Raw genomic sequence first — 24,928 nt, 5'->3', positions numbered from 1 at the left:
CTTCATGATCTTACCCTTGCTACTATAATCACCCCTCTACCCCCACCCCCCGTTATCTGTCATCCCCCTCTCTTCTTTCCTCCATTTCTTTTCTGTCCGGACAAACAAAAAATATTTATATAGGTAATATGAATAAACTTTAGCTGAATTTACAAAAGGGGTTTATTTAAATATACATCTGGTGTATCATAAGATTCACAACCCCTGTTGTAAAAGTAAAATATGTCCAACACAAAAGGCTTTCAGCTCTCATCTGTTAGTTTAGCTGTTGGACAGGACAAGTTAGAAAAAAAATAAAATAAAAAATAAAAAGCCTTTAGGTTTTATGATTTCTGCCATCTTGAGTACTTAAATTATTTTTCTATCAGACACTGGTTTGTTTTTGTTAAACGTACCGACATGTTTCGGTGGAATACCTTCCGCCTTTGTCAGGGTCGTCATCAGGTGGTAGTGTGTGACGTCTTTAAAAACAGATGATTGACACTTCCATGAACAGGGATGAGGGGGCCTCCCTGCTCTCTCATACCTGGAGCAACATCCTCCAGAAATAAAAAAGGACATCAAGGGGCGGAGTCACTTGTCAAAGTTTGACAGGTGACTCCGCCTCAGTCACAATCATTCAATTCAATTCAATTTTATTTGTATAGCCCAAAATCACAACAACAGTCGTCTCGATAGGCTTCGAAGTAAGACATGAACTCAAAAGGATCATGAATACAAAGAGTTCAATAGGAAAATACTAAAATGAACTAACAAACTGACTAAGCTATACTGGCATCCCTGCCCATAGACCCCCTTTCGCGAAAAGGAAAAACTGGTAAAAAAAACGGATTCCGGAAAAAACGAAGAAACCTCAGGGGTGCCCCACATGAAGGCGGGATCCTCCCCCAGGACGGACAGACGATTTACCAGAACTCTTAGAGAAGAATTAACTTATCTAAATCTACAACTTCACATTTAAAGTTCATCAGACGAGCTTCATCCAGCCGTGGTTGGGGGAACAGTCAGGGGCTCGAGTCGAGCCGGAGACAGGAACCACAGCCAGGTGTAGAATAAAAATAAACAATCATCTGTTCTTAAAGACGTCATACACTACCACCTGATGATGACCCTGACGAAGGCAGAAGGTATTCCACTGAAACATGTCGGTACGTTTAACGAAAACAAACCAGTGTCTGATAGAAAAATAATGTAAGTACTCAGTATAATTTATAGACACAGCAAACTTTATTGAATCTTTCTGCCATCTTGACATAATTTAGAGCCATCATTCTTTTTAGGACTAATTTGTTTGTATTAAGTACAGTTTTAAATCCTTCTGTTAACCAAAGAGAAGGAGTAACAACATTTTTTTCCTTCTCAGTTTCGGATCACTTTTTTGTTTCAAACAGAGTTCACCTCTAATCTGGTTCATCTACACCCAACACAAAGTTTGTTGATCCTGATGGCTCTTCTTTTCCATCTCTTTTAAATTCTATTCCTGCCTGGCCCTTACCTACTGCTTCTCATGATTCATGAACATTGGAAATATTCCAAATGTACATTGTGACTGGAGGTGATTATTTTAAGGTTTGCTTAGTCATGTCACGGATACAGCATACCAAACAAAAACTGTGTTGGTGCTGGAACTGACTGCTGTTGACTGAATTTGGTTATTAACAGATCCCCTCTTTAGCCCTTTAAGCACACGTTTGCTTATGAGGACACATGCCAATTCAGGGAAAATGTAAAGTGCTTAGAAATTAAACGAGTAACAACAACAAAAAAAAGTCGTGCCACTTTATGTAGAAAGAAATTCTTTGGAGTGCTGACATTAGTAACAGTTTCCTGCAATGGCAAAACCGGTCTAACAGGTGGTGGAACTAGCGCGCTTGGCACGCCCTGTGATCTCAGCAATAAAGAACAATGTGAGGTTGAAGGCGGATGTCATTAGGAGGAGGAGAGAAAGCAGATCTTGTTTTAGTTTTATTTTAGGCGCTAAATTAAAACTCAGACAAGTACAACAGAGAGAAAAAGAAAGAAAAAGCATTGGACTCTGCCATGATCTGACTTACCTGTGACAGCAAAAAATTAGACCTTCAAAGGCTTCATCCACCTGCTCTCACCTGATCTTCTGCTTGCTGTACTTGTTCAAATGGCAAAGTATGGCACGGTAAGTTTTTGCTTGTATTTATTTTGTAAAATAAAAAACAAAACAAACCAGAGCTGCTCTCAAGGATAAATCTGTTTTTTTTTTTTTTACTTTCCTTGGATTCAGATCTACCCTGATTAGATTTCACCTGTTATTATAAGGTTTTATATGGGACAATAGTTGTGATTTTCCCTTTCCCGTTTTTAGTGTAGTGAGATCCTTGATACTTTGTTAGTTATAAACTTTTATAACTAAAAGTCTAAGCCAGCAAGTAGATTATTAGGTAATGTCAAGGGTCAATATTCCTGTCCAGTTTAAGATTAACTTTAGTTTTTGCATATATTTTCATTAGATGCTACTCTGCTGGATCTTTTGTTCAGTTTCAAACTAATGCTACAAATTATTCTTTGTAAAAATGTTATGTAGTTTATAAGAGAAAAAAAGCATGAAGAGATTACGATCTTTTTTTCCCACACGTCCCTTTCTGTTAATAAAAGTCAGCAATGAAGCTTTCAAGCCAGTGTGACCACATAGTTCAATAGCCTTTCGGAAGAGCTCTGGCTCAGTCGACCTAACATTCCCCGTTGTCATGTTTTTACAATCCTTTACAAAGTACTATTTGTTTGGTTTCGGTCTTGTTTAATCAGAGAAACAGTCTAGAAAGAAAAAAAAAACGTTTTGCAATATTTTTTTCAAGGAATTTAGTTCTTTACGGCTCCCTACCACACAACTGAAATTTGAGTACGGTACCTATTTGAAGCTGCAGATTATTATCAAGTGCATGTAATACACAACCTGACAGTGAACACCAGCATAGGACAATCTGATCTTTTTGTTGACGGGCAGTTATTTTAGTGTGAGTAATAGTCAGGAAATAAGGAAGAGACATTAAAGCTAAGCTTCTTTAACACTGTTGCCAGTAAACACCAATGATGTCTTTGTGAACTGAGCCTGAGCCAAATTAGTGTGGACTTTAAATCTAGCTGTGAAAAATACTATACATGCTAACTTTAGAAAAACAACAACAGGTTGTATTGCAGATTTTTAGTAGTAGTTGAGTTGCTATATTGTTATATGTATATATGTTATATAAATAGAAAAAGTAGTCCCCCCATGATTTTATTCATTTTTTTTGGTTTTGTTTTAGGAAACACCCCCTCCTCCTTATGATTCTATAAATAATCAGCCACCCCTTAACCCTTATGATGGGCTGAACCACCCACGCTACATTCCCCAGTACCCACCAATTGTGATTGGCCAACAAGTAATACAGGAGTCTATACGTGAGTAAAGCATTCATCTTAGATTTTGACAACATCGAACGCTGTTGTTGTCCATGTTACTAATTTTTCTTCATATTTAGCTCCCAAAAACAAGAAGAACACTTGTCAGAACAATCCACAGTGTTACAAGGCATGGGCTGCAGCTGCAGTGGTGCTCGTTCTGTTAGGAGCTGCAATCTGGCTTGGAGGTACAGTTTTGATTTAAAAGCCTGCAATGTACACTGTAATTTTGAACCTTCACATTAGCAATTCAACATGTTTAAGTTTAAGCTTTAAACCACACTTTTAAAAATACCAAAGTCTCATATTTAAACTTGTTTTTCCAAATACTTTTGAGGGTACTGGTATTAAGGAAGTCATTCCACAACTTTTAAGCATTCTGTACTAATTAAGGTGTGGTTTCTAAGTCAGATTCTACCAATAACTACTGCAATGATGTGCACTCTGAGGTCTTGTAAATCAGTAATTGATAGATTTTATTTTAAACAATGCAATTTCTTTCTTTTGTCTGTGTTGAACACAATCTTTTTATTTTATTGGTATTGCTATTTTTATTGGCATCTTACACCAAAGCAAGTCTTTTGGTCAGTTCTGAATTCATGAATAATTGAATAAGGAAAGTATTTAATTAATTCCCTCAATCTTTAAAGGATGAGGAAATCTTTAAACAACTTCTACTTTAAACATTAGAGGACATGATTAAACAAATTACTTCTCCATAAAAATCATAGAAACCTACCGGTATATAAATTTGGAGCTATTTAAACAGTTTTGTGTAACCTACTTTAAGATGAGCACACATTAGAGATTACTTGCTGGTACAACCAAAAAATCATTCACCTTCTAAAACAGGGGTGTCAAACTCCAGGCCTCGAGGGCCGACCTCCTGCTGGTTTTTCAGGTGTGTTTAGCCAATAAGGAGCTTCAATGGTAGGTTGGTTAAAAAATAGGAAGGACGCCAGCCCTTGAGGCCTGGAGCTTGACACCTGTGTTCTAAAATGTACTGCCTTAGAATTGTAAAGCCCCACATGACTCCCATATTACTTTTAACATACTTTATTTGTAATGACAGCTGACATATAAAATAACAGTGTAAATGCACTGCAAAGCATTTCAGACTCAGATGAGGGGAATACAGTTTAACTAACTATAATTTATGTTTGGTAAATTGAAAGCAAAAGAAAGCATAATTAGAGGACCTACCCACAGCTTTAATCAGTAAAGTCTATAAACAGATAATTAATTAAACAGTGGGAAAACTACTTTAGAAAAATCAAAAAATAGAAGAAACTAAAGGACAAACTTTAGGCCTGTGTGCCTCAAAAAGACTAAAACAACAATACTGTCTTAAAAAAGCTAATAACATTTAGCCCACAACAAACAGATATGGTCTCTTAGAAGAAATTGAACAAAACACACTTGTTCGGAAAACAAACTAAAAGTGTTTGTGTCTATTAACGCTGATAGTAGATATTGCTCAATATAAATGGTCAAAATTAAATTTAAAGTCTTAAAGTGATCAACCATAAGCTAGAAAACATGTGGTTTGCGATATTTTTTTCATCGGTTAAAGTCTTTTGGTCTGGTTGTCTTGAAAAATAAGATTTTGGGCGATTTTTCTGTTGTAAAACTTAATGTATTAAGGCCTTACTCTGCTTAGCTACAGCAAAAAGTAATAAATGGCAGTTATAATTTTTAACATGCACATTTATGTCAACTATATCACACTACTGAAATATCTCCATAACATCTACATAAAAACTTGTTACTCTGTATGTCTACTCTTTACCATTGTCACCTCCTTACCCACAGTTCATTATGGTACAAGGTCAGTAGAAAGTTCCAACCACGAAGATGACAAAATGAACCAGCTGAACAACCCATCTGTGTCAGTGAGTGACACCTGCCCCAACAATACTGTCCAGTGTGATGGCATAAGTGACTGTGAACTGGGCTCTGATGAAACGAAATGTGGTAAGTGTACACACACAGCTCCAGTTCTTCTCAGAATCATTACCATATAGGCCAAGTGCATAATTCCTAATTAACCCTTTGGCTATCCTATCTCCCCACCCTTATATTGACGTGTTCTCCCTACCATGACAAAGGTGGATAAAGGTGGAAAGATTTCATGTAATCCATGGACACCAGTAAAGATCACAAATCATTGAAGAAAAAAGGTTCAGCGCACTGTCTAGTGGGTCAAGATGACCCAACTCCCAATGTTAAAGTACCTAGGATAGCACAAGGGTTACGTAGCAAAGGTTTGAAAACAAAAAAGTCCTAACTTTTTTATTGTTACCGTATTTTCCGGACTATAAGTCGCTGCGGAGTATAAGTCGCACCAGCCCAAAATGCATTATAAAGTAGAAAAAAACACAGATAAGTCGCACTGGACTATAAGTCGCGTTTTGACGGGAAATTTATTTGACAAAATCTGAGACCAGGATATAATAACTTGCACAAACAGATATGACACAATCATAGCAGATTGTTTGTCTCATAATTTCACAGTAATTCTTTCTCATACTTATTTATTTATTGCTTTCATGAAGCATCATTGTCCAACTAATACTCTGTTTTCATCCTGTATTTGTAGAAAAAGTTGTCATTTTTATTGCATTTCTGAATCTATGAAATCATTGGAAAATAGAATATTATGTTCTTAGCCTTCAAGATCTTACTGTAAAAAAAGGTTTGCTGATTCTCTGAGTCACTTAACATACTCTTAACACTTAACATACCTCATACATCAAATTGACCCAGGAACATCATCTCTGTTCCTCACAAATGAACATAACAGGAGGTTTAACAATGTATTTATTTCAATTTATTTCTAATATAAGTCGCTGCGGAGTATAAGTCGCAACCCTTGCCAAACTATGAAAAAAAGGGCGACTTATAGTCTGGAAAATACGGTATTCACTTATATATTCTGATAACACAACAATCGCTTACAATTTGTATGAAACATCCGTCTCAATAAAAAAAGCAAGGAGAATTTACAGCACATTTTGAAATAAATGGAGTCAGAATCCAGAATCCATTTGAACAAATTTAATTTTCATAGGAGTTTATGAGGCCCTTATTTTCTTGTCTCACTGTTTGTCATTTCAGTCAAGTTTGGGGCAGACAACAGGCTGCTGGTCCAGACAGCACAAAATAGTGCCTTTTTACCAGTGTGTTACAGTGGCTGGAGCACGGACGATGCAGTTAAGGTCTGCAGACAGATCGGATTCTATGGGTAAATCACTGCTTTGCTCACAAAATCCAATTTCTTGTAAGCTTTTGTATTCTAAACCATTTGGCCAAACTCTGATTTTTGGCAACCTGTAAAAATGAGAAACCCTATCTGCCACCTGTAACAACTCTACAAAGACTATTCACTGGTCCAGTGTGTTTAGGGTCAAACAGATTTTTCTCAGTTTCTTAGGTGTCTCAGTTTGACATAGATTTTAAGGTCTGTTAAGCAAATATGTGACAACACATTGTGTGAGATTGTTTGTTCTCTAAAGATTCCCTCTTTCTGTTTCCAGGGACTCTGTCAGTGGGGAACTTTCTTCCCAGAATTCTGAAGTTTTAGAAGTGACCAGTAATTCAGCATCACGTATCCAGAGTCGGGTCAATGTTAGGTATACAACATTATGTGAAATCCATTCGTTATTTGTGCGCACATACTGTAAGTTATTTTTTTCTCTCCTCTTTTGTTCTACACAGTTCTTCCTGCCCAAACGCAAAAATTGTTTCCTTGAGTTGCATTGGTAAGAATCTTACAGTCGCTTGTCATATACAGACTTTTCTTTATACACTGGGCCTGTATCTCATTTGCATTCTTAATTTGAATTCACTACATTGGTTTTCATGATAATCACTGAACGGGCTGATAATGGTGTTTGAAGGATACCATGCATATTGGGTTTGCAAAATTAAAATGTCATCAAATCCTTTGGTATTTAAATCAACATGGTTCCTATGTCATTGCCATTTACTGAGACCAATTCAATCAACTGATGTTTGTTTTTAATGTTGTTTGATGTGGCACTCCTCATTCCCAGATTGTGGTAGGCAGCCTTCCACATCCAGGATTATTGGGGGCACCATAGCTAAGGCGGGACAGTGGCCATGGCAGTTATCACTGCACTACGGAAGATCCCATGTTTGTGGGGCGGTCCTGATCTCACGTGAGTTTGCCTTGACAGCAGCCCACTGCTTCCCAAGGTAAATGAAAAACTCTAATATCACAACCTTATACAACATTTTATTTCAAACTTTAGTACTATAGTTTTTTTATGTTAGCATTGTAAAAGTAAGAGGAACTTTACAAGAGTATTAACCTGCAAATCATGGTACAAAGTGTAAGTTTGTGACAGTTTTTGTCATAGGGAAAAAAACAGGACTGAGTAGTAAAGATACAATAATTTGTTCTTGTCGCTGTTGCAGCTCTATGGGTACCTCTCCAAGCAACTGGAAAGTGTACGGTGGAATTGTGTCTTTGAACCAGCTTCCTTCTCCCTACATGGTTAAGAAAATCATACTCAACAAAAATTACAACAGTAACACTAACGACCAAGACATAGCTCTAATCCAACTCGCATCACCAGTTACTCTCACTGGTAAGTCAATTATTATTATTTTTATCATTATTACACCTAGTAAAGGTCAAGGTGGAGAGAAACAAATAAAATACATTAATGGCAGGGAATTATTAAATTTGACAGACATTATTGTTAGAGTAAGACAATTTAAGAATATAAAATTTTCTGGAAGCTGCGTATAAACATGAAGAGTAGTTTTACCCGCAATAATAGAAGTCGTTTTATTATTATTTTATCATTTATTATGATATTTTGCCTTGCCCTTTAGCATGGAGACCTTCACTTGCCAAGAGAAAAAATCGCATGCAAAAAGCCCCTTAAGTAAATAAATTCTTACATTAAAGCATGCAAAAATGGTACAATAATAAATCAATAAGTATGATTGACAGCAAAAATATTTTTGTTCTCAATTTTTGTTCTTCATTTTTAAATAATAGTTATTTCATATATTTAAATATATTTTAAATAGTTTTAGAAATATGATGACAAACATTTTGTCAGCATGAATTCATATTTATTTACAAAAGATTTGCATCTTAAACAGCGATCATGGAATAAAGGAAAACACAATAAAATGGCTCATTCCTATATTTAAAATCTGTAAACACTTTTACTGTTGTTTGGTAAGCCCTGCTCAGGGAAACCAATGCAAAACTAAAGTGCGTTTACAAGAATATAACTGAATAATTTTGATCATCTCCAGATAACGTTCAACCGGCTTGCCTGCCACTTTCTGAGAATCCAACAATCAACTGCTGGACCACAGGGTTTGGCACCACTTCTGAAGGTTCAGGTAAATTCAAATGCAGACTATCGTTTTACACCTGAAAAATCTTTTTTTCTAAATTTCATTTTCTTTAAATAAAATAGAGATATTGTACCTCAAATCAGGAAGAAATGTGTGTCTCTTAATGTGTTGAGATAGTTTCTCAAATGACATTCATAAACGATTTATATACTTAAGGCCACATTGAAGTTAAAAGGAATAAAGCATTGCAAAGCTTTGCTGTTTCAACTTTGTTTTGGAATATTTTACAATTTAGAGACTTTTTTCAATCAATAATGTTATGACACTGTAACAAAATACAAAAAGTAGATTAATTTAGCCAGGAAATTGACGTTAAAAAACATCACAGAGGACGTATTTGTGACCAAATGTAATTTCTTTTTGCTCATGAAGCTACTGTTTCCACTAACCTAATGGAAGTGAAGGTGGACATCATCAGCAATAGTGTGTGTAACACTCGTGCAGTGTATGGACCAGGTGCAGTGACCAACAACATGATCTGTGCTGGAAATCTGAGTGGAGGCAAAGATTCTTGTCAGGTAAGCAGCTGCTTTCATCTGACATTTTAACATTAATTATTTCCTCCTTCTCTCCAACAAACAGAATTGTTACATTTTCCTCGCTTGGTGTCATTTTAATAATTTCCAGGGGGACAGTGGAGGTCCACTGGTATGTCAGGGACAGAGTCGCTGGCATGTGGTGGGCCTCACCAGCTGGGGGGCTGGCTGTGGTCGAGAAAACAAACCTGGTGTGTACACCAACGTCAACAGCTTCCTACCTTGGATCTATGGCGCAATGAAGGTAAATCTAGATACAAAAATGTTCATTCAGTTGGAAAAGATCTGGTTTTATGATGCAAGTTTGTTCCCACATTAACCTCCTTTGCCCTTTACTTTGCAGGAAGCGGCATCATAATGTCAGCTTGAGCCCTGCTGATGCTTAACTTTTTAACCACAGAGACATCTGCATTGATGTCGCGTGAGAACTGAAGAATGCTGTTGCAGTCAGGAAAACAGTGTTTTTTCTACAGAAAATTGACAATTTGAACAAGTTAAAGCGTAAATATGATTTATTTTATATCCAAAACACAATGGTGATTATTTGTATTCATTAAAAATGTGCACTTTACATCAAACTATTAATTGATGCTTTGCTGATTAAAAGTTGACTAACTTTGTTGAAGTAACACACAATCAACTGTGATCTTCTGAATCTGAATATTCTTGCGAATAAATAACTGATTTGGACTATTTCTCTGGGTTAATTCACTTTACTAATGACTTGATTATTTTATCCAATAAAAAAGTAACTACATATTTTATTTTCATTTTTTTGTGGACATTTTTTTCAACTTAAGGGCAAAACAAATTGCCATTTGTTTTACTCCTTTACTGTGAAAGGTTGATGTTTGTTTCTATTGGTCATCTTAAAGAAAAAGGAGACAATAGAAGAATATTTTCATGACACACCTTCCATAACAGTGAATAAAAATCTCCTTGTTGACTTGGACACAAAGGGACTGGGCGTGTGTGCAAGGAGGGAGAGAAAGGGAGGAGGAGGGGGCGCAGGGAGGATTCAACCCTCCACTACATGAAACACACTAAATGAGCACTGTGCACATACTGACAGATGAGAATCCTTAAGAGGGCATTTGTGTGAGAAAAGCTGTCTGAATAGGTGTGACTGAAGTGTTTGTTTAAAAACGGTCACTTGGAGGAATAATCGGTGAGTATGATCCTATTCAAACCTAGTTATTTGGTTCGCTTTTTCAAATTATGGTGTCTGAATACAGCGTTACTGTCACGCTTGTTTATATTGATATATAGTACATCTTTTTTTATGAACAAGCGCTATTTTGTGAAAATTCAGAGCAAACGTTTTGAATAATCCACAGATTGGCTGTCAGTGATGGCTTTTGTTGTTTACATAGGGGTGTGTCGGCTGGCACTGGTTGCGATGCAAATACGGATCAGAGAAGGATTCATACTGTAATTAAGAAGGATAACGAGCAAAAACCAGATGGTAACCGCTGCTGGGGTTGAAATACTGCACGAGGACAATGGAGGCGCCTTCCTGATAAAGAAAAGAGGAAAAAAATAATCCACAGGTTGAGTGGCGCGCGAGGAGATAACGTGCGCACGTCACAAATCGGATGTTGATGCATGGCGCCTGCATGTGCGCAATGAAACCGTCTGCCAAATACATCCAGCGGGGAGGAAATCTGGTGTCGAAGTCATATGCAAAGAAAGCGTTGATTAGATCCAAAAACATATATTTTCTCATTTAAAACGTGATGAGCTTATAAAAATAAATATATTTAAAAATAACTATTGCAGCTTTAGAGATACTTTTTTTGTGAGGACTCATGATCTGATATATTTTCACATGAGCCTTTAAGATTATTTTCATTCAGCACCAGACTTTTTAGTAAGAGACAGTTACCAAGGAGATAAGAGGACACTATGGACCAACGCACATTGTTGTCATGGGGACGTAGCATCACTCTGATGGCAGATATGTGGGCCAGGCTATTTAATATAGGTTATGAAGCCCCATTTAGCAGGCCTACATTTTATTGATGTGAAATCACAATTCACCACTGTCATAATTGCAGCCTACCTGAAAATAACGGGTTCCTCTTCACCAGCCTTCACAGACTAACACAAAACCTCTTTCAGAGAAATTATATTAAAAGTCACTTATCATGATTCATTTGTGTCTGCACATGGACTATAGGTCTGAAAGAAGCATCAAAAAGCTGCTGAAGTTTTTTCAAGGTCATATTTCCCATCAAACGTGTAATTTGAGCACATGATGCAACTATTTTTTTATAACCTTTATAACCTTTGCTTTTTCTACATTCCCCTAAGTTTCAATGTTGTGCCACACTACAGCTACATTGTTGCTGTTTTCGTGTCCCTGCAGCTGCATCAAACTTAATTTATCATATTCCACTTCATATTTGTCATACATAACACTTTTTACTAGACTTATATATATATTTTTCTTTTTCTTTTCTTCATTCTTTTCATTTTTTTTAATTTTGCATCATGGATTTTCTACAAGGACTTTATCTTTATGCAGCCAACATGCTTTTAGTAGTCTTCTCCAGCTTAGTATCTCCTTTGAATGACCTTCACCTGTACTTCCACACCAGACAGTATATTTCCCTGTCTGCCTGTCTCCAACCCTCACCGTCTCAAAGCCTGCTCTTTCCTTGCTATTTTGGTCATTTTCCCCATGGAATTTTAGTCTTTGAGATTTCATCTTACTTTGGTCCAAAAACACGTTAAGCTAAATATGAGAAACCTCTGGAAGTAAAGCTCCATGTTTGGCAAACAACTTCTCATTTTCTCAATTTCTTAAATAATATATCAATGTTGGGCTAAAAGAAAATGTTTACCCTATTACTGGGTATATGACAACAAAGTGTAAATAAAGAGCAAAACGAATAATAACAAAGAATGCAGCTGTATACTCTGTCCCCAACAATTATAGACTGGCTTTACAGTGTGAACTCTCTGGCTTTTAAACCCTGCTTTCTTTTTCAACCCGAAATGTATGGCATTAGTCCAAGTCACAACAGACTCTGAGTACTTTATGCCATTAAAAGGTGTCTCGAGTGGAGACACAAAAGACCACCAGAGCTTTCTTTGTGCTCCTCTTAAGCCTCCATCCTTCGCTCTTAACACCTTTCCTTTCAGTTGATTCTTGTGTATAAATATTTAAAAGCTCATGATAAATGGACTTCTAGTATAATTAGTGAGCAGATTTTTCATTAAGAGTATTTCCATTATCTTTTCTGTGTCTTTATTGCACATCCATGACAGGTTGACCTAAAAACAGCATATGAAATTTATGAGCAAAAAAAAAAAAGAAAAAGAAAACTAAAAATGTATTTTTACTGATTCATGTTAAAAAATTAATACTAAGCGAGTCAAATTTGCCATTATTTGGGCTTTATAGTTTAATGAGGAAATCTGTTTTCCAAAAAAAAAATCATAAAAGAGGACACGTTTACTCAAGAGGCCAGAAATTAGGTAGCCCGTGCTTTAACTGGGTTGCAGAAAATACATTCTACACCAGAGGTGGGCAAACTAAGGCCCGGGGGCCATATGAGGCCCATTAAGATATTTAATCTGGACCACCAAATTGAAATAAATTATATTGGTAATCCTTAAACATTTTTATTTTCCCTATAATTCTGGTGTCTACCTATAGATGATGCATTACAAATAAATTATCCTTTGTTTAGGTGCTGAACGTTATCCTGCATTCATGTTGTGGTTAAAGATTTGTTGTTTTTCTGACATTCGTGTGTGTTTTCCGAGCCAGACAGTCATTTTCTGATCATTTCAACACCGCAGAATTTCCCTGAGGGACATCAAGTCATTGATGCAATTGGCAAGAAAAACTCTAAAATGTTCTGTTTTAAAGTACCGTATTTTCCGGACTATAAGTCGCCCTTTTTTTCATAGTTTGGCAAGGGTTGCGACTTATACTCCGCAGCGACTTATATTAGAAATAAATTGAAATAAATACATTGTTAACCCTCCTGTTATGTTCATTTGTGAGGAACAGAGATGATGTTCCTGGGTCAATAGGATGTATGAGGTATGTTAAGTGTTAAGAGTATGTTAAATGACTCAGAGAATCAGCAAACTTTTTTTACAGTAAGATCTTGAAGGCTAAAAACACAATATTCTATTTTCCAATGATTTTATAGATTCAGAAATGCAATAAAAATGACAACTGTTTCTACAAATACAGGATGAAAACAGAGTATTAGTTGGCCAATGATGCTTCATGAAAGGAATAAATAAATAAGTCTGAGAAAGAATTACTGTGAAATTATGAGATAAACAGTCTGCTATGATTGTGTCATATGAGGTTGTGCAAGTTATTAGTTCTTGGTCTCAGATTTTGTCAAATAAATTTCCCGTCAAAATGCGACTTATAGTCCAGTGCGACTTATCTGTGTTTTTTTCTACTATATAATGCATTTTTGGGCTGGTGCGACTTATAGTCCGGAAAATACGGTATATATTCATTTTCTGTCAAAATCAAAGTATGTTTTCTGTTCTGTTATTTCTTTCTTTTTGCGAGGCGGATTTCCAAAAAAAACTCTGTTTCTGCTCCTGCCTCTTGTCAAATTTTACAACCCTTTGTGGCTCATGAATAAAAAATGTTGCTCAGCCATGTTTTACAACAATCAAGTTTCATAAAAAAAGTTAAATTCAAATATATTTAGGTGAATGTCTTTCGTTTAGCTATCTGTAAAATATAAATACACAAAGACAAAATAAAAAAAAAGCTTTCTTCGGGTGCAAGAAGTAAACACATACCAACTATAGGACATTCAAATGATGAGTTGCTGTTGTCATTGGAAGATACACTTCTAGATTTTCACGACTCATATGCCCTTCCAGCAGTTGCTGGTAAGAACTGGTAAATCTTAAGTTATTTAGACAAATATTTTCTATAGAATAAACACAGCTGATCTGCTTAACAATTGTTGAGAGCAAATTGACAAAGCTTCTGACTAGATCTGTAAAGATAGAAAACAAACAGTCTGAGCAGATTCAGTAAGCCTAAAATAAAACACATCAAACTGTAAACTTGTAAAAAGAGTATCTAATTAAAAAAATGGGGGAAAAAAAATCATATTTGAAACCTCAAAAAAAAAGGAAAATGTTTTCAACATAAAAAGCTACAGTTAAATCCTGAGCCGTACTGATGGAATTAGAGAAACATGGAAAGCAAGCTAGTGAAGAACACGAAAAACTAAATAAGACAAATATGCATTACACATACATTACACTCTGGAAACATGTGCTGGCCGAAATAAAGGAATTCTAAACTGAAACAAAAATAATTATGGAATAAAATAGAGCAGAATAGAAAATATAAAAAATGATAAAGTAAATGCTTGTTAATATGTCTGAAATCAATATTAAATGATGAATTGTGCATGGGCAAGCATCACATCTGATGTGAAAAACAGCAACTGTCTGACTACTGGCAAAGAAATGGACACTCAATGCATATTATAACTGGTCTTACCAAACTATAAAAGCTCCTCATTGAATAAAAATGATGGTTAGAAAATGGGAAAATGATGGAAATCCAAAACTCTTAATGTTAAAAAGATTCTTAAAATCACTTTCAGAGCAAAATCCCCTTTTTGGATATCATTTTGTACTTTTTTATGTACAGAAAAAACCCTGAAATAACACCTAAAGTAGAAAAATTCCAGGGACTTTTCTGAAGTTGGGCCATAGGTCTGTTTTGTTGTTTATTATTAGGCCAAAAATTTCTTTTTCTTTTCTAAAGTCTTATCTTTCTGATTATTTTGTGCCAACAGTTGTCATGGAAATGGCTTTGCTCTTCTTCTCTTCACTCCTGGTGTGCGTGTCAGGTAAGTGCCCATAATCATAAAACACATGCATAGTGCTGCCTCCCTTTTCACCCGTTGTCCACTAGAGGGCAGTTGTTCCTTTATAGGAAATTTGTGCCTCATTGCAAAAAAATTACAGATTTGAGCTCAAAAATACTAATTATTACACTGTTTAGTAAAACTAAATATGCATGACAATAAAGTTGTGTGATGGAAAAAGTGTATATTTGTGTGATCCCTGTTAATAAAGATAGTATAAAAACATAATTTTTCTACAACCATCACATTTCTTTACAATCTGTTTTTGTGTCCCAGCTGTTGCTGACTCAAGTGAAAATGGTGAGTTTTCTGTATTTAGTCTCTAACAGATTTCTAAACAACAGTAAAAAGTTGCATGTTTTGTCCAAAATTGAAAAAGCAGAACAAGAGCAAGATTTATTTTAATGGAATGGCAGCATCCTAATCAATCTAAAAAAAGATGTTAACAATTGTTCAAACATTTCTGTCTAGTCCAGGATGCGCCTGCATACTAAGTCCAGGATGCGCCTGCATACTAGATGTTGCAAATAGAGTACCAAAAATATATACTTATAAAGTAATTATTTGATTCTGCAGGAAATTCACAAAAGTTCACTTTTATTGTACTGTAATTACTGTCTGCTGTTGCAGATAGAAAGTAATTTCAATGAAGCACTTCCTTACAGAACCCTGTATTTGATCTGGACTGTGGACTGGCACAGAGAGACCCAGACTTGGACCCACTTTTGGCTAAATAGTTTGGGAGTGCGAATGGTCTTGCCCTAGGACCCACACTGGATGAAGCTCTGGATATTGAACCCACATTTCCCATGTGCCAGTCCTCAAGTCACTATTCTATTCTATTCTATTCTATATTATTCTATTCTATTCTATTCTATTCTATTCTATTCTATTCTATTCTATTCTATATTATTCTATTCTATTCTATTCTATTCTATTCTATTCTATTCTATTCTATTCTATTCTATTCTATTCTATTCTATTCTATTCTATTCTTCCTAAAACATTATAGTCATATGTAAAACAGAAGGTCCGTTAACTATTTCTGTGAGGGATTAATAGTTGTGGAGAACACAAATGCAAGAGGGCGTCTTGTCAGCGGCAACTTTGATAAATAAATCAGCCTAAACAATTCAAAATAAAATTGAACTAAAACAATAAAACTAAACATTGAACCCGTAACACCATAGATTCTTTTCTGTTACATTTTTATCAATTGGTATAGGTATGTTATGATCTTAAAAAAACGTACTTAGTAGTACGTTTGTAATTCATATAGAGATAAAACAAAGAAGTGCAACAATGTTAGCAAATACTTTAAATGCATTTTACCTAATCAAAATCACAAAGAAATTATGAAAATATTGATCAAAAATCAACTTTCTAATTCTACTGGTTTCTGTAAATTATTTTTCCCTACAGACAACAAAAAGATTGTTGATAACCCTTTTATTTACGGTAAGTAAAAAATGAACCAAAAAATGAAAGCGACCATCAACCATGCGACTTCAACTAGAAGTGTGTTTCTTCCCTCTGCTTTTTTCTTTTTTTGCATTTCTTGTTCATAGACTATGAAAGTTTGAGAATTGGAGGACTGGCCTTTGCTGTGGTGCTGTTTACCCTGGGTATTCTTCTTATTCTTAGTAGGTTTCTATTTCTGATTTCATTATTCCTGTATAAAATAATTGCTACTCGGATTTCTCAAAAGCTCTACATAAACTAATAATTTTTCATATTTGTAGGTCGACGATGCCAATGTGGTGCCAACCAGAAGCCCAGGTAAGTTGATGTTCTCCCATGTAAAAGAAGAGAATAGTATTTCTTTTGAGGTTTTAAAAATGTTTTAGCATGATTTAGTTTCCATGACAACCTGTCAATTCTCTCTGTAGGGCCCCTGGGGATGAGGAGGCACAGGAGGAGAACCTGATCGTCTCCAAGGGTAAGATGAGTGTTGCAGCTCTCTGATAGTCCTTTTCACCTCACATTCACATCTTGACATAAATCTACAGTATGTCTGTGTACAAATGTGTGTTGTGTTAATGGTCTTTTCTTGCATGACCCCAAAATAGCTCAGTGGGCTAACCCTTGTTAGCAATTGTGTCACACTATCATGACCAATTTTCATATTTTCAACAGTAAAAAAGATGGCCTTTTTACCTGGGAGAATCCCTGTGTGATTTCGAAACATTTTCAAGTGGAAAAATCTTCTCAGTTAGTATGACCAAGTAGTCAGCTGATGCCTGCCGAGCCTCATTAATCATTGCAGTATTTTTCCACTGAGAGGCTCTCACCTGAACACTGAGATGAACCAGGTTGGAGGGATTTTACCTTATTTAGTCAGGCTGTATGTGCAATGGGACATTCTATGAAGTGTAAATTGACAAAATTTATTTTCTTAGAATAAGGGTTTTTTCCTTAAAAAATAATGTAAGCAGTCCAGGTGTAGATAATAATAAGGATGTAATTGTGTGGTATGCAAGAATGTTAGGCATCATTGGTCAACTTGCTTGTTATTCAGCATAGATTAGTTAAAGATTAACTGATCTTGAAGAGACATAAGAATAAAAGTGGTAAGCTTTCCATTCATTTTAGTATGTTTTTGAAACTTCATGAAGGAGTTTAAATCTTTGCTGACATTTGGATAGTGATAAGAATACGTATTTCTATTTTGTCAGGTTTGTAGCTTGTTTACAGGCACTATGGGTTTTAAACCAGTCTTCTGGCCTGTTGGTTCTGACTTGTAAACTACTGCTACTGTAAAAGAAACAACTAAAAACATTGAATTACTGGCTAACAGCAGTGGTTTGTGTCCAGACCCAGCTGCCAAAACCTTTACGAAAAGAAAAGCAGAGACCTAAAACAAGCAGTGATGAAACCATGATTATCTTTTTGACACCTACATAGCAGAACTTCTTATGCCTGTTATCTTTAAAAAATAAATTTACTAATTGGTAGTAATCATGATAATTTATGTTTGTTAAAACATTACTTATTGCACTAATATTAAACATATGCTAGTCTAATTTATGTAAAGAGAGTTGAATATTGGTGTCTGCATGTTCAAATGTGCTTTTTGATGTTTCACCACCTGTTTCAAGACAGGACTAGTATGGTCAAGGGAGTGTTCATAAACTAAACTGGAAAAGACGACACCTCTAGAAAGATGTTTTTTTTAAATCCAAATGACAGGGAAACATTGGAACATGATTGGCAAACCTTTGAGAATAAAAACAAAGTTTTCAGATAAGAGCTCTTTCTGCGTACTTATCATACATACCAGCAGTCATTTGTGATCTGTATTTTGAAAAAAACATTCCTGGAGAATTTAGAAAAAAACACGTCATATCTTATAACAATTGAAAGCATTTCTCTGTTAACTTTGTCTGATATATGACATTCACCTCATGTGCATCACTGTTTCAAGAAAAATCCCTTGAGACAGGGTTATACTTCAAATGTAACGGTCTTCGGTTCCTTGTACCCGGAGGAGGGCAGCAGTTATCTTTTAGCAATGTTTTCACTCATGCCTAAATTGAAACTTCTTTTTTTGTTTACAGCAGCTGCCAAAGAGACTCCAGTGGAGAACTGAGGCCCCGCAGCAGGACTGCAACTAGCTTCTGAAATGCTGTTTTCACTGATGTTGAACCACAAAAACAATGAAGGAACTGAAGACCATTACAAATGATTTCATGACAGGGCAAGAAGGGGAAGTATTCAATTAGAGGTGTAATATGTACATACATTTGACGCCATGTTGTTTTTTGCGACTGCCAGTTCCTCAGTGCTCTTGTCTATTTCTGTGCCTTCTGTGACGGTCACCCATTCCAGTATGCTGTCTTAGTCAGTGACTCGTGTGACACAGGTTTGTCTTTAAAATCTTTAGGACATTTTCTTGTTGTGTGCTTTGCTGCTCATTTTGTACTTTTTTCTCTTCACTTAAAGTTGAGGGAATTTGTAAACCTATCGTTTGTTTTGTCAGTTGTCCTGGATGATGTTTCTCACACTTTTGGAAGTTCATTCATATAAGAAATGAACAAATATAAGTATAGATGGTTTACATTTTAGATATGAGGTAATCTTTGTTTATGTTTAATGGTTCTGTGTTTGCGTGCACATTGGTGTGTGCACGTCCTCTGTTTGTGTTAATGTGCTTCCATCACAAGTGTGTGTGTGTCATTAAATGTAGATGTGATGAGCCTTACATAAGACAATCTCAACTTTCACTGCTCTTTGAGTGAACACATGAGTGATTTGCAGGGATCTGCACGGACCTCTCCACCACACCGAAGTGAGGAGATTTCCTACATCAGTTGTCTCACTGCCTTCTTTACATATCTAATCCACTGCTGTCCTCCTTCAGGATAAGGAGTCTCCGGTAGACTATGATTAGCTTCCCTTCTCTCATTCGTGCCACAAATCTGTGAAACCAGGGTATTTTGGTTGTTTTCTTTACCACTTGTTGCAAATATCTGTGTTTCTTTTTTTTGTCGCTGTGTTTTTAATACTTTGTTTGAAAGAACGACAGACAGGGTCTGAATGCTGAACTAATGTTATCTATACAAGTCATGTATTTGCTAGACTACATTAATAGTAGCCTATTGTAAGCCAAATCTTGGAGTAATAACAAAGAAACAATGCTTGTTTTGAATCTATAAGGTCAGGCTTTTATGAGGTTAAAGTTTATTTTATTATGTTTCAAAGATAATTTCTGTGGAAATAAATCATGTGTGTTTATTCTATGCATGTGACCTTGTTGTGTAGCAAGCTGTTGTACTTTTGGCATCAGTCAATCAATAAATGAGCGCTTGTTCAAACAAAAGGTGTGTTTGTTGTGTTCATTTAGACAGAAAAAAGAAATCAGAGTGCAAGTGTTTTTGAGTGTTTTTCGCCTGTGATTTTTAAAGGCTAAAGGAATTGTTTTTTGGCAACCATCCTGCAGACGAGGATGAGTGGAAGCATCCTACCAGGGTAAAGCTGTGATTTGAGTCCATGTGCGTACCTGTCGGAAAAGGAGGGCTCACTAAGGTTTCTACTGGGCTCCAAAGGTTGGCAAATGAACACTTTATTGGCAGTAACTTTATGAGGCTGTAAATATGTAACTAAGTGGCCAAAATATGCATGAAGGTGTGGAGAAGTAGCCATTTGTGTGTTTGAGGGAGAGGGAGGGAGAGAAAAAGTGTTAAGGGGTTGATCCCTGTGAAAGCTGGTTTAGGTTACAGACAAAACCCCTGCACACATTTCCAGACAGGGAGCAGCTCAGGTGAGTTCTTGCCATCTATTCTAAGCAAATATTCAGACATTGCTTAAATATGCAGGAAGTTGTGTTTTATTTGTGTGAACTCAATTTCTTTCATTTAGTGTGAAATTTCACAGCAATTTCTATTTTCCCTCCTCTATCTTCATATACACTGTCTGTGTGTGTGTGTGTGTTTGAAAATAATCGAGTCGCATTATTTCTTCGGAACCTGGTGCTGTACCTGTTTGTCTAAGTTATTAGAGAAAAAAAATTACATGTCAAACGTGTCAGTCTCGCTTGTTCAGTCCATGACCTCTATCTGACAGCTCAAGGTGTGAGGTTAATGAATATTGGAGTTCTCACACATTAATGAGTAACTGTCCTCTATGCCCTTATGTTTGGTAGTGCTTTGAAAGAAGCTAGGAAACATGATTAATGCAAGAACAAAAGCCACAAAATGAGTGTTTAAACAAAGCTAAGACAGAAATGGGATATTTTAATATGTTAAGCTAGGCAAACTGATAATTACAGTTCAAGAAATTTACAGTATGTGGATGTTTGCTTATAGTCTACTGATATAAAACAAATAATAGAATTAAAAATGTCATTAAGCTTTTCAAATGATTGAAAATCAGGGCAGTCCCACAGTTATTGTTGAACCTCCAAACTGTTGCTTCATGATATGGATGCACTACCATTTTACCATAATATTTTATTTTCAGTAGCTACTCAACGTAGTGTAGCACAAACAACATTTTTAAAGCAATGTGTACTCAGTTCTTTAAACCATTACATTCTGGTGTATCATCTCTGCAGCCACTGTAATAAAGGATTTTAAAAACCTTTTTCAACCTTTCAGCTATCTTCTCTGAACACACAGACAGACGAGGCAGCATGTCGTCTTTGAATAAAGGTAAGTTCACCTGCTTATACAATACAAAACACATTAACATTTAAGTGTTTTACCTTTTTTTCATGATCAGTCAGAGCAACTTACAGAGATTTTTACACCTAAGTCCTTTGCAGCTGCTAATACTCCTGAAATGTGTGTGTTCACTGGTTTTACTGCTGCTAATGTTGCTAAGTATGAAAGTGACAAATGAAGGATAATGGAGGTCAATGCCTTCTACGCTGTAGGCAAAGAGCTTTCAATGCTGATAACTGTGTGGACATAAAGATTAATGTCAATATATGTATAAACCATTAACAAGAATCAGTTACTTTTGTCTGATAATTTTTATTTTTGTTTATTTAATTTTATTTTTTAATCATTTTATTTTGTGAACCTACCCAAAAACTGTAAATGAGAAAGGCGTATACTTGTATAGCGCTTCTTTAAAAGGCCAAAAGGGCTCTTTAGTCACAGTCCATTCATACACACATTCACAAACTGATGGCAGCTCCGACACTGAACACTGGCACCAACCTTCCACCAGAGGCAAGGTGGGGTTCAGTGTCTTGCCCAAGGACACTTCGACACATGTGCAGACAAGGCAGGAATCGAACCCGCAATCTTCCAATCTGAGGTTGACCACCTCAGACTGCACCACAGTCAGAACAATATTTTAAAATACTTGATTTTTTTTCCTCCCCGTTTGATATCATTTTACATTTTCAAAAGCCTCTTTTGTTCAGATTAGTTCTGGAACTTATCTGAACTGGTGTTTGCAGTTTTCACAACCTTCCACCAGATGACGCTATTTTCCACTTTTCTGAGTTGGAACAGTGGACGAGCAAGGGTTTATTCTGATCTGACCTGATAGGTGTTTTCCAGTTTGATCCAATTTACATTATTATTAAAATAGTCCTCTAAATATTTTAGATAACATGGCATACTTTCATCAGAATACACTTCATGTGAACATCCCAAGGTTTCTTTTTTTTTTTTTACCTGGACTCTGTTTATTGTTTTTAGGGGTTTTTCCTTAGCAGCAAGGAGGATCTAAGGACAAGAATGCTCAGTTTATCTTAGTCTGTTAAGTTTAGTTTAGCAGTCAGCTTTTGTCTTTCCTAACTGATGTTATGTTTTGTAATTACCACTGTGAAGCCTGTTTAGACAACCATGTTGTGATATCGGGCTATATAAATACAGTTGTATTAAATTGAATTGAATTACAAGAGGAGACATGCCAAAACAAGGCCACTAGCTCATTGGCCATTGACTGGAGGGTCGTGAGTTCAAATCCAAAGACGATTCATACCAAATACTCTAAAAACAGGACCCAATACCTCCATGCCTGACACTCAGCATTAAGGGGTTGACTGTGTCTGTAGCAGATTGCTCCCCGGGCGGACGGGTCAAACGCAGAGAAAAAAATTCACACACCTAGACATGTGACAACCAATGGGACTTTAACTTTAACAAGAAACAACTAACAAAATGCACTTTCTCTCATATGTACATAAACAAAGATTTAATTCACAAAAAAATAGGATTGTGTATTAAGAAAAAAAAGTCAAAATATTGTTCATTATAAATAACCAAATGATCATCTTGGGGATACAGCGCCTACAATCTGTGAATTGACGTGCTGTTCTTTGTACAGTTTCAGGTATAGATCCAGAATTGGACGCAGACTTTTTCTATGGTAAGTGGCCATTTATTTTAAAAGGTTCTCAGTCTTTGTCTGGAGAATTGCATTTTAAATGTAGACAGTTAAAATACTTTAAGAAGAGGCAAATGACTCAGCAGAGAGAACAAACTTTTACAGAGTGACTTCAGCTACCCTGTTCTGTCATTGCAGATTATGAAACGCTACGTGTTGGGGGTCTGATCTTTGCTGGCATTGTGATGTTCTTGTCCATCATATTGTTGACTGGTAAGTCCACAGAAACATGCTTTGTTTGCCTTGAATGAATTGTTAGACTACATAGTGAACAACAAAGCAACAATGCAACAGGTTATGGTGTTATCATGACCATGAAAGTGCATCACTTGCAAAGACAACAATACATGCTTTGTGGTCACTGGGTTGAAACAAAGCATTTTTTGAGTTTGAAAATAACTAAATAGCTTTTGTCCTTTTTCATTTTGTAAGGCAACAAGATCAGAAGATGTGGCAAGCCCAAGGTAAGACTACTATTTTTTTTAAAATGCACAGATTTTAAGTTATCAAATACGATCAATAATTTCACCTAGAATTTATAATTTTCTATTTAGGTTGCATGTTTTTTCTTTACATTTAAAGAAAAAAGGTTAACACATTTTTGTCAGTACTAATGAAAAATGATGTTTGATTCTGCAGCCCAAACCAGTCCTTGATGAGGATGACTACTAAACTACGCTGAGCTAAATGACAATCCAAAATTGAACTGCTTTGATTTCAAATGTCGTGTCTGATAAACTAAGGCCGTTGTATAAATAAAGTTTATCCAATGACACAACATGTGTGTTGACTGCCTGTACAGATCTAGAGAAATTTCAAACTAAAAATGTTACTTAAGTTAAAAATAAATGGATGAAAAACTATAGAACTATAGCATAGATTGTTTAAGTAAAGTCACAATCTTGACTGCTTTTCATAGCTATTTATGATGAATATCTATACTTTGTCTTTGGAACAATCACAAGGCTATGTATAGTTTTAATTTGACAATTTAAAAACAAAACTGGTATGAAAAACAGTTCCATACTTTGTATGAAACTATATGTAAATAGAATCATGAATTCTGTTGTGATAAATCCCAAAGGCTTCACTGGGTACTAATGAACAATTGTTGGCTCCAAAAGGAAAAAAAAAACATTGATAAAATGTACTTTATTGTAATAGTGTGATTTTTCCTATATGTTTAAGACTTCATGTTGTATTTCAGTTCATTTCAATAGATTATTTACAAAATCCCAGTTCATTACTAAATTGGTTTACATGTCATCCCAAATTTTGATTGATGAAAATATGGAATTTTTTGCTTTAATGTAAAAACAAATATTTTTTTTAAACGTTTTTTTTTTTAATTTGGGTTCAATTAGCCTACTTTTCTATTAGCTCATATTTTTATATGTGACTTTAAAGAACACACACAGCATGTCTGTAGAAAACTAAAAACACAAGTAGAGAGAAAAACAAGCTTCAGCTAAATAAATTAGATTAAGAGCAAATGTTTGCATAAAAATAAAAAAAGATAAATCAATTAAATGTAATCAACATGATTTAACAGCTAAAAATTCTAATAAATATACAAACGTCATCTGTATGTGCTTATACTTGGAACCAATTATGTAAGTTGTATTCACCTCCAAAAGGCTTTACAGATTGAATACAACAAACAAGAAAACAAGGGGAAAAACCAACAACAACCAAAAGAGAAAACAATCTCCATTGTCTTGTTCATGTGCAGTCAGTGTCTTGCCCTGCAGACACAAAGCTACCATGAGATGGAGCCACAGGACAATCATGACCAGCACACAGGACTAAGGCAGGAACAGTCAGAAGGCGCTGACTAAACCGACAAAAAGGCAC

General features: G+C 35.6%; 2 protein-coding genes across 3 annotated transcripts; both read left to right on the top strand.

Moving 5' to 3' along the window:
• Positions 1–1,902: 1,902 nt before the first annotated feature.
• On the top strand, positions 1,903–10,112 carry LOC101162463 (transmembrane protease serine 13). Its single transcript, XM_004075408.4, has 13 exons — positions 1,903–2,152; positions 3,279–3,414; positions 3,495–3,602; positions 5,227–5,388; positions 6,532–6,658; positions 6,951–7,046; positions 7,132–7,175; positions 7,470–7,632; positions 7,855–8,027; positions 8,713–8,802; positions 9,190–9,335; positions 9,445–9,597; positions 9,697–10,112. The coding sequence occupies exons 1-13, from the start codon at positions 2,135–2,137 to the stop codon at positions 9,709–9,711; spliced, it is 1,431 nt and encodes a 476-aa protein (XP_004075456.1). The 5' UTR covers positions 1,903–2,134; the 3' UTR covers positions 9,712–10,112.
• Positions 10,113–10,337: 225 nt separating this feature from the next.
• On the top strand, positions 10,338–20,051 carry LOC101162228 (FXYD domain-containing ion transport regulator 6). Of its 2 annotated transcripts, none has more exons than XM_020708265.2 (8): positions 10,338–10,521; positions 15,161–15,214; positions 15,509–15,532; positions 16,655–16,690; positions 16,801–16,875; positions 16,975–17,011; positions 17,122–17,171; positions 18,793–20,051. In XM_020708265.2, the coding sequence occupies exons 2-8, from the start codon at positions 15,166–15,168 to the stop codon at positions 18,819–18,821; spliced, it is 300 nt and encodes a 99-aa protein (XP_020563924.1). In that variant the 5' UTR covers positions 10,338–10,521; positions 15,161–15,165; the 3' UTR covers positions 18,822–20,051. The 2 variants fall into 2 exon arrangements, with proteins under 2 accessions (XP_020563924.1, XP_004075455.1); XM_004075407.4 differs by having other exon boundaries at positions 10,344–10,521; positions 18,790–20,051.
• The last annotated feature ends 4,877 nt before the right edge of the window (positions 20,052–24,928 follow it).

This window comes from Oryzias latipes, chromosome 13, assembly GCF_002234675.1.
Source record: "Oryzias latipes chromosome 13, ASM223467v1".
In the NCBI taxonomy this organism is placed as follows: Eukaryota; Metazoa; Chordata; class Actinopteri; order Beloniformes; family Adrianichthyidae; genus Oryzias; species Oryzias latipes.
Note: the sequence above shows the minus strand (reverse complement) of the source record. Positions and strands in the feature narration are given on the sequence as shown.